Here is a 15,410-nt window from a genome sequence, read left to right as displayed (position 1 = left end):
GAAGGGCTGGAAAAGACCCCTTCGGAAACTCTGCAGACCTGCTGCCAGTCACTGTAGAGGAACATATAGAGCTAGGAGGGTCAAGGATCTGACTTGGTATGAGATAGCTGCTTATGCTCGTCCTACAGTTGCACTGATGAACAGCTGCAGTGGTGAAGCCATGATGCAGTGGCTTATGGCATTCATACAATCGGAGCTGGAAGGGGCGTATAAGGCTATCGCGTCCAACCCCTGCTCTTGAAGGCCTTGTCTCATCTTCTCTACACAGCAATCAAGTTAGAGATCAAGATGATTGGTTGGTAACGTCAGCTAATTGAGGAGGTTCTGAGCTGCCGCCTTGCTGCTCATCACATAATTTACACTATTGGATGCAGTACTAAAATAAAGTATACCTGCGGTGGCCTTGCCCTGTCTTCAGGAATTATTTATATTTATATACTGCTTAATACCAAGACAGTCTCTAAGCAGTTTGCAAAAAGAGCAAATACTATATATTTAGCACAAAAAGTACAATACCACATAAAATAATAAAATCCCCCCAAAAGCAAACCATAGCAGCACATTTTGAAAGCACTTTATGATTTAGGGATCCCTCCCTCAGGCCAAAGCACATCCTGACACACACAATGCAGCATTCATCCCTTTAATGCATCCACATCACCGTCTTGCATCCACCTTCTGGTAGGTAAAAACCCACTCTTAATGACACTTTTTCTCATAACCAATTGGATTTGACTGCTCGTCATCACTTGAAGACACTAAAGAAAATGTTTTTGCCTTTTTGCAAGGAGCAATGAGGAATTGCTGATAAATCCAGATGTCTTTCAGTGCTGCTGAAAAGAGTTTGCAAACAGCCAGTGCTTATAGAAAATCAGTGAAGGTGATGCAAAGACAAATGTGCTTGAGGGGAACAGGTGAAAAAATGTTTACTGATCATGCTAGAGAAGTGAGGGAAAAGAGCATGTTCAGCTTGGCCTTGAGATACTGGGAAAGTACTGCAGGAGTTATTATCGGAGGAATTGCAAGAGATGTGAGGAAGGTCAGCAGCTGAAAGGGTGATGTGGGTCAATCATGTGGAGACGCCAACTGAAAGTAGAAACTCCTAAAATACCTTGTGTAATTGTCTGTCTCTTGAACTGTAACTGGAAACCTCTCTTTGCAGGCATAAGAACTCATGTGAGACTGAATGTTACCTCTGGAAGCCTGGAGGCACTTGGTGGAGATGTGTCTAGGGGAGACTTGTGAGTCCCTTTAAAAAATTTTTTTAAGCTTGGCTACAAGTTGCTAAATTGTCACTTAAGAAAACCAAAACCACATTTGTATTTTCCAAACGTTCTGACAGTTCTATGCTAGAACCCTTTGTGATCACAGTTTTCCCTTCCTCTTTAAAATAGTGCAGTCAAACATAACCATCTAGGCTTTATCAGTCTTTTGGAGTGGACTTCATAATGGCCTATGACACCTTTACCATACACCGCACTGAGCCATCTCCTGGGCTAGAGGTGATGCCATTATAGGTCACAGATGATGACCTATTAATGGCCGCTACTGCATTGCCCTCTTCTCATTTCCATTAGTAGTTCAGATATCCATTTTCCAGTTTGCTGGCATCCGTAGCCAAGAGAGATGCATGCACCTTGGGTAATATTGATAGTCTTCAGTTGATGTGAAAGGAAGCTTTAATGATGGGGACTTTTAGCACAGGAGAAGAACTTTGAGGCCAGGAAATGCGATGGGGAGCAGCTTCCCAGTAGTGCCATCACTGCCACTAACTGGGAAGGATGAGGTTGCAGGGAGGCCAGTGTGATGTCAAGCGGATGGAGAGGGGAAGTGGCTGGGAGGGAGCAGCAGTTGGGTGTTCAGGATTGGGGGAGAGCTGGCATTTGCAGGTGTTGCTGGGGAAGGGAATTGGTCTGGAAAGATACAAATGAAATGTGGCTTGTAGGATTTTGGTCCTTGAAGCTAACCACTGGTCCTACTGCTGGCCCTCCCCTCCCATCACAACCTGGTGAACGCAGAAATGGCAGCTGATCTGGGCTTTCTGTTCCTCGTGCATTCAGAGAAACTTCCGACTTGATCACTTGTGTGGCGGATCTTCAGTTCAACAATCAAAAGCTTCAAGAGGAGAACAGCCAGTTAAAGGTGGCTTTGGATGCCATGGAGGAGGCCAACAACAGACTAACGGAGGACAATGTCGAGCTGCGCAATCAGATAAAAAGGTGGGGCGCTTTGGGCTGAATCCGACTAAATCATCGTGCAAGCGCAACGACTTCTGTAAGCGCAACAGGACTTCCCACCCCACCCCAAATCTGCTCCAGAGAGTTCAGTGGAAGCCCAGAATAGATTGGGGGAGAGGAGATGGAGGGGAAATCCCATTGCACTTGCAGAAATAGCTCCGCTTGCACAATGGTTTTAAGTTGGAAATAGTCCTTTGAATTTAAGTATTTGGTTGTTTAGGATCAGGCGTATCTTCTTTCTGCTTAATTTCAAAACAGCATAGGGCTTCACTGGGCAATCTAGATTTGGTTTAAAGCCTGAAATCTTGTACTGTGAGATATATTGAATATGGGCATAAAATGTGCATTATTTTCCCTGCAAATAATTTCACTTTAGTTACACACACCCTTGAACTAGGTAGCAAATCACCAGATACTATTAATATAATATTCTTCTCTAGTATGTACCATTACAGGTCCTGAAAGGTAGCTACTCTAACCTGAGCTGTAGCTTTCTCCTCTGTATCGACCAGTAAGGGGGTAGCAAAGGATTATCTTCAACTGACTGATTGACAAGAGAACCCCTGGTGCTACTCCCCCATTTCACCTTTGCACCCTGCTTGTTCACCCATCCTTTGCTCAGGTCATGGTGGTGAGAAGCAATTAATTTCACTGCCTGCTTCCTCAGTGACTCTCTACCTGGCAGGCAATCAGGTGTTACTGCTGATAAGAGGAACAGCAGCAGCTGGTGGTGATGGCAGTAAGGAGGTAGATTCACTGAGGGAGGAGCACCTGTAGGATTTGTCTTTTCCAAGGGTTCCAGGGTCTCCGGGGGTCTTAGATAACCCTTTCTTTTTTAGGAGCAGGGTCCTTATTTCTTCAGTGTCCTTTCCTGCTGATTGAAGCCAGTCGGAGTGAAAGGAGATGAGACAGCCTCTGAGAAGACTCTTCTCAGTAGCTAACACACTTCCATTTAGTCTTAGTTGTTGAACAACTCTGTCTTCTGTGTTCCTCACAGAAAGAGAGACAGGATAGAAAAAAGAAAAATCTGCAGTAAAGGGGTTAAAAACTACTGGAGCGGTTGCCAGGCTTACCAAGGCCGACAGCTGGTTGACAAGGGCAACCATCTAGATAAAAAGCAGAGCACTCAGTCAGTGGGTGTGGGGGTTTAGTATGGTGAAAGACTTGTGTATGTATAACTTAATGTCAGTAAAGACTCTAAAAGATTGCTTCGCCTAGTCTGGCTCATTTGCGGTTGAACCTGTATCAGAAACTTCATTTGGACCACGCACACGCACACACACTGCAACATTAGTATGGCAACCAAGAAAGGGAACTCGGCAAAAGACATTCCTTAACTTACAGCATCTTAGTACATTTGCCCATGTACGTACACGGAAAAAAGCAGATCTAGCTGAAAGGCAACACATGGAGATCTGCACTGATTGTTGCAATGCATCTCTAAAGGAAAGTACTCCAAGCCAAACAGAATGAAAGCTCATTTTATTGTATAATCTTAGACGGGGGCATGGCATGACTATCATGAGGGAACCCTGCACTTCTGAATTTGCCACTACACTACCGAAGGGATCTCCAAAACACAGAGTTGGCACTGATTTTGGAACATAGGAAGCTGCCTTTTACTGAGTCAGGCCATTGGTCCATGTAGCTCAGTATTGTCTGCACTGACTGGCAGCAGCTCTCCAGGACTTTGGGCAGAAGTCTCTCCCAGCCCTGCCAAGAGATGCCAGGGACTGAACCTGCGACCTTCTGCTTGGAAGGCAGATGCTTTACCACTGAGCTGTGGCACTTCCTGGCAATGGCTGGTGTGCATATTTTTATCTTACTCCCACTACGTTAAAGCAGCAGACTACATGGCTAGATCTCATGTTGCCAGATCAGAGGCTGTTGCTCAAAGTAATAAAATCCTGCCATACTTTTTTTTCTAAAATGACCTATAACAGCCACAAGCTGCTCATCATAACAGGATTGGTGGTCTTGGGTTCTTTCAGTTTCCAGCAGTCTGTGACTCAAGTCAAAACTTTGAAAGAGGAGCTGGAAGAAGCAAAGAATAACCTTAATACTGCTGAGGAAAGAAGGCTGAGGACGGCAGCCCAGAATAAGCAGCTAGTAGGTGGACTCGTACCATTTCGGCTATTGATCATTGTTATAAAGAGACTGAGGCTTGAAAATAGGTAATAGCCAAGGCTATGTACTGCAGTTCCCCAGCAAAATAATAATAAAGGATGTTATGCTGGGTACACAGCTGAGTTTCCAGAGAAACTCAGCTTTCATTTTAAAAAAAAGTTTCTAGCTGGCATGCCTGAAATGATACACTTGAAATTTTGTGGGCTACTTGTGCTGAAACTTCAGAAGCCAGATTAAAATTTCCAGTGGAAATGTCCCATCCCCAATTTCACCAGCAAAATTTTTGCAGAAAAAATTAATAGGATCTGCAACAAAATGTTGCAACGTGGACTGTTCCAGTCATCCTAGAGAAGGGCACAGCTGTCTAGCTTCATTCCATTCTCCCTCACTCCTGATTTTTTGCTCTTCCTTCTCCAATGGATGTGCATAATTCCACGGCTACTAAGCACACATCTGGTGGTACATATTTTGCCCCCTTACTTTTTTTCTCCAACAATTTTTTTTGTACTTTTGCAAATCATAGGATTCCCCTGCACTTTCTTGAGAGAGGAAAAGTCCCTCAGTGTTACCAGGGATGGGGGGTAAATTTGGAGTAAATAACCTCAGGTGATGCTATTTTGGCTCCATAAAGGCCAGCATTCACCCACCCCATACACAAACACCACTAATATAAGGGGAAATGTGGTTTGAAAAAATATGTATATTTGGCAAAACTGCATACAAAAATATGTAAGGAGAAATTAGCACTAAAATGCTAATGAATTTTCATAGGGACTTTTAAAAAAAATCAAACTGGTGTGGAAATGTGGAGGGCTGAATTTAAGACTCGAAAAAAGTGACACTGTGAGAAATTGAAATTGACAGATTTGCCCATCCCTACTCATCAGTCATTCTCTAGTGACCTAAAGCCCTGTAGTTATGTGTCTCAATTATAACTCTCACCCAAGAGAGATCCTGAATTTGCCATGAGTTGGGAGCACTGTTTGCCACAGGCAGAGGGAGTAAAACAATATTCACAAGATGGTTGTGTATATAGGTCCTGAGTAATTCTCTGTGTGTGCTGGCAATATTTCAAATAATCTCTTCCTCTCCCCTGCCTTTCCTTTTTTCCTCAGGAAAAGGAGAATCAGTCTCTCATTCTTAAGATCTCATCTCTACAAGAGGAGGCAAGTGTGTAACCAATTGTGGGTGAACTGTCTGTAGCCAGTTTCACATGTTGATAGTTTGCTAGCCAGTTTTGCTGTGCATCATAAATGGTATCCGTTTTAATCCAGAACATTAGGAATGCTCTGGATTCAGATGGTCTCCAGAAGAAGATAATGGAGTTGTCAAGAAACATTGCTGAATTCCAAGTAAGTGATTCCCACATTTTGCTTTGGTGTGATAAAGGAAAAGGTTTGATGCAGTGCTTCAAATTGCAAGTATATCATCATACACCACACCTATGAGCAAGGCAGAATGGAGGTAAAGAGTCTCTCATCCAAGGATTAAGGGGATGTGTGCATGTTAAAGGGTAAGTGTCTAAAAATCTACATGGCCATGTTAGTACATAGCTGAAAATATGTTACGGAGGCATTCAAGAGGCAGCTGGACAACCACCTGTCGGGTATACTTAAGTTAGATTCCTGCATTGAGCAGGGGGTTGGACTCAATGGCCTTATAGGCCCCTTCCAACTCTACTATTCTAAATGTAAATGTACTGCCTTCAAGTCGATTCCGACTTATGGCGACCCTATGAATAACTTGCTTCTTAAAATTGTCCTTTGTCTATTATATTATACTATACTATACTATACTATACTATACTATACTATACTATACTATACTATACTATACTATACTATACTATACTATACTATACTATACTATACTATACTATACATTATATCATATTTTATATTATATTTTATATTATAGTATATTATATTATAGTATATTATAGTATAGTATATAGGGTATTTATCTAGCATGCAACATAACATTTCAAAATCTATAAAAATTTAAGCCAGGACAACAGTAAAAAAGAAAGATCAGAACAAAGATAGTATTAATCAGACAATTTTAAAAGCAACAATAGAAAAAGTCTGTTAAAGGGAATCTGTCATGACTCATCAGAAGGTATGCAGTAATATCAGGCAGGATAGTCCATTATTTAGTCCGGGCTAAATTCAAAGTGCTAGTTTTGACTTATAAAGCCTTACACGGTGCAGGACCACAATACCTGGCGGAACGCCTCTCTCGATATGAACCTACCTGTTCACTACGTTCAACATCAAAGGCCCTCCTCCGAGCTCTGACTTACAAAGAGGCTCGGAGGGTTGTAACAAGATCTAGGGCCTTTTCAGTGGTGGCCCCCAAACTATGGAACAGTGTTTGCGACGAGGTGCGCCTGGCGCCTACACTTCTATCTTTTCGGCGCCAGGTTAAAACCTTTTTATTTTCCCAGGCATTTTAACATATTTTATTGTTGTTAATATATACCAGGCTGTTAAATACTTAAATGTATGTTTTTAGTATTTTATTGTCATTTTATTGTATTTTTTGCATTGTATTCACTTTATGCTGTACACCGCCCTGAGAGCCTCTGGCTTTGGGCGGTATAAAAATCGAATAAAATAAATAAATAAATAAATATCTTGGTGTCACCACAGACAAGGCCATGAGATCTAACACTCAACTATATCTCAGAATTTAATTTGGACAGTCAATAGCTGATAATCCATAGCTATTTGATAGGTGTGAGTTTGACACTTCCTAGATAAAGTTTTCCAGAATCAAAAGATGCTGACGTCCTTTTAGATTTATTAACTTTGAGGTAAACTTGAATTATGAAAGTGGAAAATACTTGTTTCGGCTTTCTCACACCACTTTAGGGATGTGAACCTTTTAACCTTTGCTCTAATGGCACCTACTTTTGGAATATTTATTTATTTCATTTATTCCCTGCCCTTTAGCCAAAAAAATCTTTCAGGGCAGCTTACAAAAATTGGCACTTAAGATGGTCTTCGCCCTCAGGCTCACAATTTTAAAAGACAGAGAAGAAAAGGCATGACACACAAGGAAAAAAGCAATGGGACAGAGGAGGCGAAAGCAAGCTCAAGCACATGGTCTTAAAGTTACAGTTCTCATTACACTGCTGTGTTCTGTCTATGCAGATTCTGGCTGTCTGCAAGAGCAGCAAGTTCTTGCTGATGTCAGTGGCGGTTTTAGCTGTCCTTCTCTTTACAAAGAGCCTTCCTTCTCCAGAAGCACTCTCCCGCCCCACCCCCAGGTCAGATGGGATGGCAGAGCAGGAGAACAGGGCAGCTTCTGCCCCACAGTCTTTCACTCAGACACTGACTAGGGCCACATTCACACCATGAATTTATTCCACTATTACTCCATTGTAAACAGTCATGAGTTCCCCCAAAGAATCCTGGGAAGTGTGGTTTGTGAAGGGTACTAAGAGTTCTTAGGAGACCCCTATTCCCCTCATAGAGCTACAAATGTCAGAGTTCTCTGGGAAGAGGGGCTGACTGTTAAACCACTTGGGGAACTGCAACTCTGTGAGGAAAATAGGAGTGTCCTAACAGCTGTTAGCACTTTTCACAAACTACATTTCTCAGGATTCTTTGGGGGGGGGGGAGCCATGACTGTATAAAGAGGAATAACAGTAGAATAAATGGATGGTGTGAATGTGGCCTCGATGGGCAGTTAAAATCCTCAGGGGGGGAGGCTTGATGGAACTACCCTCCTCCCTCACTGACATTGGTGGCAGTTCACATTCTGTTGATATCCTGGCTTGGCCACTTTTCAGCTACTCATTGGTGGTTCTCCTTCAGTGTGGCTACTGTTGAGCCAAGGTAGGAAACTGTTCTTGTTTCTGTTCCTTCAGATGCAAGTGCACCTGTATGAGAAAACAGTGGAGAATAAAGACGCATCCCTCCTTAAGGTTAGTGGCTTTTGCAATGCTGCAGAAACACTCTTGCTAGGCCATTTTTTTATTAGGCTGGATATGAAAACAATAGTTAAGATACTTTGGGTGGCGGGGGGAAACAGTGCAGGTTTAAGGACACTGTATCAGAGGGCTGAATTTGCGCGTTGCACTGTAACACTGACAACCTGTTTTTGTTGCTACTATTTTATTAGATTTATATCCTGCCCTTCCTCCCCAAAGGAGCCCAGTGTGGCAAATAACAAGTGAAAATCAATAAAAGCATCTTAAAGGTCTTCAAAACATTTCCAATACAGATGCAGACTGGGATAAGGTCTCTATTTAAAAGGCTTGTTGAAAGAGGAAGGTCTTCAGTAGGAGCCGAAAAGATAACAGAGATGGCAGCCATCTAATATTAAAGGGGAGGGAATTCCAAAGAGTTGATGCCACAACACTAAAAGTCCGCTTCTTATGTTGTGTGCAATGTACTTCCAGGTGAGATGGTATCTGCAGGAGGCCCTCACCTGCAGACTACAGCGATCAACTGGATATATATTTCTCTCCATCAGAGTGTTCTCAGGAGGGAGGACATTAAAGCAGAGGTGCCTAACTCCTCCCCTGAGATTCATTTCTCTGTTGAAATGCTTTCTTCTGTTTTTTCCCCCTTCCAGGGGGTTACAGACCTGTGTTTACCAGGCAAATGCAGTTCTTGATCACTGGTGGAGTAAAAGTAGCTGGGGTAAGGTCTGAGGTCAAAGCCACTTGCAAGGGAAGAATTTAGCAACCTCCGCTACAATGTGCTCCCTCCCAAAGGTGCTTTGGAGAGAAGTGGTCCTCAAAGTTACTAGAGATGGGGGATCAATTTGGAAAAATTACGTTCATTTGCATTTTAATGTGAACCTACTTAACTCAGATTTTCCAAAGTAATATGCAAACTGAAATGCAGCTGTCTTGCAAAATTCTGAATTTTGCAGTGCATTTCTTCAATCAAATATTGTGTACAAAAATATATACATTAGGGTGAAGTGTGCATAACCATGCATATATTAGTAATATACATTATATTAGGGAAAATTGCTTGCAAAACTATGTATTAGAAGAATTGCACACTAAAATGCTGATGGATTTTTGTGAAGACTTTAAATTGCGAACTGGTATGGAATTGTCACAAACTAAAGATCGGAAAAATGAGAAACTGAAATTGAAAGGTTTGCCCATCCCTAGAGGTTACACAAACCAGCCAGATGGGCAACTAATAAATTTAATAAATAAATAAATAAAATAAATATGTAGGTGCACTGCAATGTGGTAGTGAAGAGTGTTGTTCATAAATAGGGGCGCCATTTAGAGCAGAGGGAGAGGAGATAGATTTTCTCCCTCTGTGTTCCAGGCTATATGTGATAATGCTTCAAGAGTCCCTTTAGAAAGAGTGGCTGGACACTGCATTGCTCAGTAAAATCTGAGATGGTGTCCCCCTGTCATAAATAGCATGACATAGTTTTTGGCTATGCTCCACAATATTTGAATCCAGGTCTCGCCTCTGTCAAAGAGAGAGCACGATGACTGCATGCTAAAACACACTCTGCCTCAGTTTCCCCTAGGAAAATGTGCCAAGAGAATCCTACCAAACATATTTGTGACCAAAACGATTTAAAGCATCTTCACTTCGCTTTGATTTTGAAAAATAGGAGAGGTGCAAAACTGGCTAGCATTTATACAGGGTGACTTCACAGGTGGGATGTGGGTCCCTTGAATTCCCCAAGCACTCATCCACCACCACCCCAAAAAAACCCTCAAGGCAATGAAACTTCAGAAGAGAAAGTGGTTAATAATGCTTCCTTAAAGTTCAGCCTTGTTTTCTTCCATACATCCTGCATTTGCCACTTGTTGGCTGTAGATGGTGTGATTCCACTGACAAACCAAATGCCTTGAAAGTGGCATAATCTTGCAAGAAGTTTCGGTTGATGTTCCTGATAGACTTTGATCAGAGTTACCGGCTCCCAGGATGCAAACATGGTTATCCCAACATGTTGCTTCATTTTAACAAAAGTGGGCCACGGTTGCCATTTTTTTTGTCTTTGAGAGCTCTAGTACCTGGGTCAGAGACACTCTGCCTTTCCCCTTTGACATGAAGTGTAAAAAAATGTAATGGCAGGATCTTCTAGGCATGTACAGAAAGCCTCTTTCGCACATACCTTACTCCTTACCTGTCCAGAAAGTGGGGAAGCAAACCTGAAAAACTGTATTATTGCCCCATCCCCCGCCAGCTTTATAAGCTTATCCTAGCAAATGGTGACCAGGAGAAAACTTCTGGGTCATTAGCAGCCTTATGTAGGACTGTAGATAACACAGGGGATGTAGGAAGCTGCCTTATTCCAATTCAGACAATTTGTCCATTTAGCTCAATATTGTCTACACTGACTGGCAGTGGTTCTCCATGATTTCAGAGAGAGGTCATTGCCAGCCCTACCTGGAGATGCCAGGAACTGATTGTGGGACCTTCTGCATGCAAAGCAGATGCCCTGCCACTGAGCTGCTGTGCCTGTGGCTCTCCAGATGCTGAATTCCCAAGTTCTAGCAGCCCCAGCCAATGGTCAGGGATGATGGGAGCTGGAATCCATAGGTTCCCCACCCCGCTCTAGCTGATTGTGACCACTCAGTACATTCTCTGAATACCAACTTCTATGTAGCCAAAACAGCACCATCCATGTGCAAGGAGGAGATGCCAGTGGGCTTTGCAATCTGCCGTAGTACAAATCCCCAAAATAGCCCAGTGAGGTCTGAGTGTGCTGACAAAAGGAGTTGGGAGAAGAAAGCTGTGGTGAGATGGAATGGAGTATCCTGAAATGGTCATGACTGACTGGAACCCTGAACATGAGCATTTCATGCTGCAGCATTTTTTGCAAGCCGTAGTTTTCTTTTTTAATTTTTATTTTCAGAATTTTTTAAATATAACATTGATCTGACATAGATATACCCAAAAAATGATAGACAGGTTTGGCTTATAGAGCATATATTGTAGTACAAAAAATTAAGGGAAGAAGAAAGGAAGAAATCAAAACACAGAAAGGAAGTGTCTCATAACCACATACGTGTTTTTAAACATGGGGGGGGAAAGAAATTAGGATATTGGTGTAAACTAATTAAATGGAGCTATTTCACCCTTTACTCTATTGTTCCAAAATTATATAAATAAAGCCCATCTCTCTATGAACTTCTGATGGTTATGGTAAACCTCATTCTTGTTATATGTCATTTTTGTCATTAGTACTGTTTCTCAGATTGTTCTCAACCATTCTTTCAACATTGGGGGTCTGCTATTCTTCCAACATTGGGCAATACATATTTTTGCTACTGTGAGCAAACTTGCTGCTAATTGAAAGTCCACGTTTGTAATTTCCTGACGGAACATGCACAGAATTGTTTTAGGATTTCTTGATATTGTTTGACACATCATTTCCTGTGTGATATCTAAAACTGCATTCCAAAACAGTTTTGTTTTAGCAGTCCCAGAAAATGTTTATATAGTCTGTCGTACTACTTTTGCATCTCCAGCAATGTGTGTTTTGATTTTACTCAGCCTGTGCTATGTTAAAGGTAAAGGTGTCCCCGTACCTATAGTGCGAGTCGTTTCCGACTGTTAGGGTGACGTCTTGCAACGTTTACTAGGCAGACTGTTTATATGGGGTGGGATTGCCAGTTCCTTCCCCGGCCTTTCTTTATCCCCCAGCATATGCTGGGTACTCATTTTACCGACCACGGATGGATGGAGGGCTGAGTAGACCTCGACCCCTTTTACCGGAGATTCGACTTCCTCCTTCCATTGGAATCGAACTCCAGCCGTGAGCAGAGCTTCGCCTGCGTTACCGCCACTTACCTCTCTGCGCCACGGAGGATGTGCAATGTTAGGTACCAGTTTATTTAAAGACCTTGCAGGCCTTACTTGTCCTTTCTCTGTAACCCATTTGGCATGTATGTATGGCCAAGCTGTGAACTGGACTGATAGCTGAATGACGAGTACAGGCAGTGTGGAGGAAGGGGCCAGGTTGGTGCAGGAAACTGCTAGCTGCATTAATACTCTTCTTCTGTCTTTGGTTACTGATTCCTGCAAAAAGCACTGAGTCTGGAAATGCCAGTAGCTACTGTGCAAGCGTCTGGTTCCTCTCCCCTGCCTTCCTCTTGCTCTGATAGATTCTTGCTTTGCATAGGTTTGCATTGCTCCCCTCCAGGCACCTGCAGCTGATTTGAATGATGGAAAAACACACACATGCATACCTTAACCTTAACATTGCTGAAATGATTTGTACTGTTGTTGCTATACCCTGATTTGCTATAATAAATCTTCAGCACAAAGTCAGGGTGCGTTCAAAAGCCCATATGGGTGTCACACTTGTGTTGTTTAACTAGGTGCATTTCCTGTTTGTTGTGGAGGTTATGGCTCCTCGGTGGCTGCTAACTAATCTGCCAGTAGGGATTGGGCAGAATGTTTGATTCAGTTCTACTTAAACCTATGAAAATTGCATTTTTCTAAACAGTATGAAAACTGAAACACAGGGATTAATAGGCTGATTGGTCTGTTTTGGCTTAACATGTTAATGGTCACTGGTCAAGGAAGTGAGGGGGAAAGGTTAAAAGGGAAAGGGCAGCTAGGTGACACCTTTAGGGGTGATTGGCGGTCCAGGGGCCTGCAGCTCAGGGCTATACGGCCTGGGGGCAGAACACGGGCTGCCTTTGGGGCCAATGTGCCTCATCCGCTCGGAGTTTCAGGGCTCCAGGGGGCGGTGATGCGGGTTGGACCCCCTACACATCTTCAGGGTGTGGCCTGAGTGGGGCTCTGGCACAGGGCAGCCCCGGGCTCGGCTGCCCTGTGGCTGCAAGCAGGCTTTGCGTGGATCATCAGAATGCTCCCGCACTTGATTTCCCCTCTGCAGGTTCATTATTCTAATTGATTCCATTTAATAAAGTGGCCCATGATTTAACCCAGTGAATGGTGTTTGTGTTTTATTTCGGCAATAGGCCGCAATCGCCTTTCTCTGAATTTTGCTTTTCAGCTGAACAATGTTCTCAGAATGCATTTATATTAGGGGAAAGTGTGCATAAAAATATATTCATGAAAACAACCTACAAAACTGCATTTATATTAGGAGAAATTGCATGTAAAAATGTGTACCTTAGTCAAAATAGAAAGTTAGTATGATGGTGTTCAATTCAGTTTATCTGTGCAGAAAGAGGCCTGGGGACTGGAAGCACAGATACTGAATTTCACTTTCTCTCACTTTCACATTTTTTCATATCTTAAATTCAGTTTGCCTTCCTCCTGCATCAGTTTAATTTTTTTAAAAGTCTCATGATAATTCATCAGCAAACTTGTCAGCATTTTAGTGCATGTTTCTTCTAATATACATACTTTTGTATGCAGTGTTGCCTAAATGTACACTTTTGCAACCCTTTCCCCCCTAATATAATGCTTTTATGTATGTTGCTTTCACATGCATTTTATGAACACTTTCCCCTTTTGCGCACACTGCCGTTTTTGTACAAAAATCTTTGGTTGGAGAACTGAATTACAAAATTTGGAGAAGTGTGAATTTCTTTTTTTTTTTTTTAATAAATTTTTATTCAAATTTTTTCAAAAGACAAACAAAACAAAGTAAAAAAACATAACAATACAACAAAAAAAATAAAAATAAAATAGTTGACTTCCGATTTGTCGCAGATCAGCTATAAGTATATAATATACATCAAACCTGTCCCTTAATGTATACATACAGAATCACTTTTCTCCATAGGCTGTCTTAGTTAATCGTCAAATCCCAATATCATCATTTTATTTTGATCTTTCAACAAAAAGTCTAAGACAGGCTTCCATTCCTTAAGAAATGTATCTGTCGATTTTTCTCTAAGTAAACATGTTAATTTATCCATCTCTACTAAGTCTATTAATTTCAATAGCCATTCTTCCGTTGTTGGTGTTGATTCCATTTTCCACTTTTGTGCATATAATAATCTTGCTGCCGTAATCATATATAATATTATTCTTCCATATTTCTTTTCTATTTGTTTATCCATAAAACCCAATAAAAAAAATTCTGGTTTTGACTGAATATTTATCTTCAGAATTTTTTGCATCATCCTACCTATCTGTGCCCAAAATGATTTTGCCTTTTTACACAGCCACCACATATGATAAAATGATCCTTCTTGTTGTTTACATTTCCAACAAACATTAGAAACGTCCTCTCCCCCTGAATAGAACTCAGCTAGCACCATGGTATACACCACGGTTGCGTAGTCTGAGACAGGAGGTGAGACGACTAGAGCGCCGGTGGCGGAAATCCCGCTCTGAAGATGTCCGGACACAGGTTAGAGCAGCAGTAGCTGCCTACCAAGTGGCAATAAAGGTAGGAAAGAAGGCTTTCTTTGCTGCCTCTATTGCGTCTGCAGAGTGCTGTCCCAGGAGGCTGTTCCAGGTGGTCCGAAGTCTGGTCGGTCCAGTTGCTCAGGAACCCTTGGAACAGTCAAAGGCCTCCTGTGACTTATTAGCAAAACACTTCGCCGATAAAATCGAACACTTACGGAGCTCGATCCCGTGCGCCGTGGACACAGTGGATGAACCAGAGTTGGCCAGTTGCATGCCGGTAAATTGGGATCTGTTTCGGCTTCTCCCTTCTGAAGAAGTGGACAAGGTGCTTTCATCTGTGAAGCCAACCACTTGTCTTACTGATCCTTGCCCTTCGTGGCTCCTTGTGAGCTGCAGAGAGAAATTGGGCGAGGGGATCAAAGCGGTGGTAAACGCATCCTTGAAAGAGGGTGTGATGCCATCAGCCTTCAAGGAGGCAATTGTAAAGCCCATCTTAAAGAAGCCCTCCTTGGATCCCCAAGTATTCGATAACTTCCGCCCAATTTCGAATCTGCCATTTCTGGGCAAGGTCATTGAGCGAGTGGTGGCCAACCAGTTGTCAGCACACTTGGATGAAACGGATTATTTGGATCCATACCAATCGGGTTTCAGGACTGGTCACGGAACTGAAACAGCCTTGGTCGCTCTGGTAGATGATTTGAGGAGGGCATTAGATAGGGGAGAATCCACCTTTCTTGTCCTCCTCGATCTCTCAGCGGCTTTTGATACTGTC

General features: G+C 42.4%; 1 protein-coding gene across 13 annotated transcripts in view; it reads left to right on the top strand.

The window, feature by feature from the left end:
* IRAG2 (inositol 1,4,5-triphosphate receptor associated 2) overlaps window positions 1-15,410 on the top strand; it is a 96,379-nt gene that overhangs the window by 19,295 nt on the left and 61,674 nt on the right. For all 13 annotated transcript variants that reach the window (XM_061638352.1, XM_061638351.1, XM_061638349.1 and 10 more), the window contains exon 11: window positions 8,239-8,295. In XM_061638352.1, coding sequence (XP_061494336.1) covers window positions 8,239-8,295 — 57 coding nt within the window. The remainder of the gene's footprint in view (window positions 1-8,238; window positions 8,296-15,410) is intronic.

This window comes from Rhineura floridana, chromosome 8 (assembly GCF_030035675.1).
Source record: "Rhineura floridana isolate rRhiFlo1 chromosome 8, rRhiFlo1.hap2, whole genome shotgun sequence".
Lineage (NCBI taxonomy): Eukaryota > Metazoa > Chordata > Lepidosauria > Squamata > Rhineuridae > Rhineura > Rhineura floridana.
The sequence above is the reverse complement of the archived record's forward strand: the minus strand, read 5'-3'. Positions and strand labels throughout refer to the sequence as shown.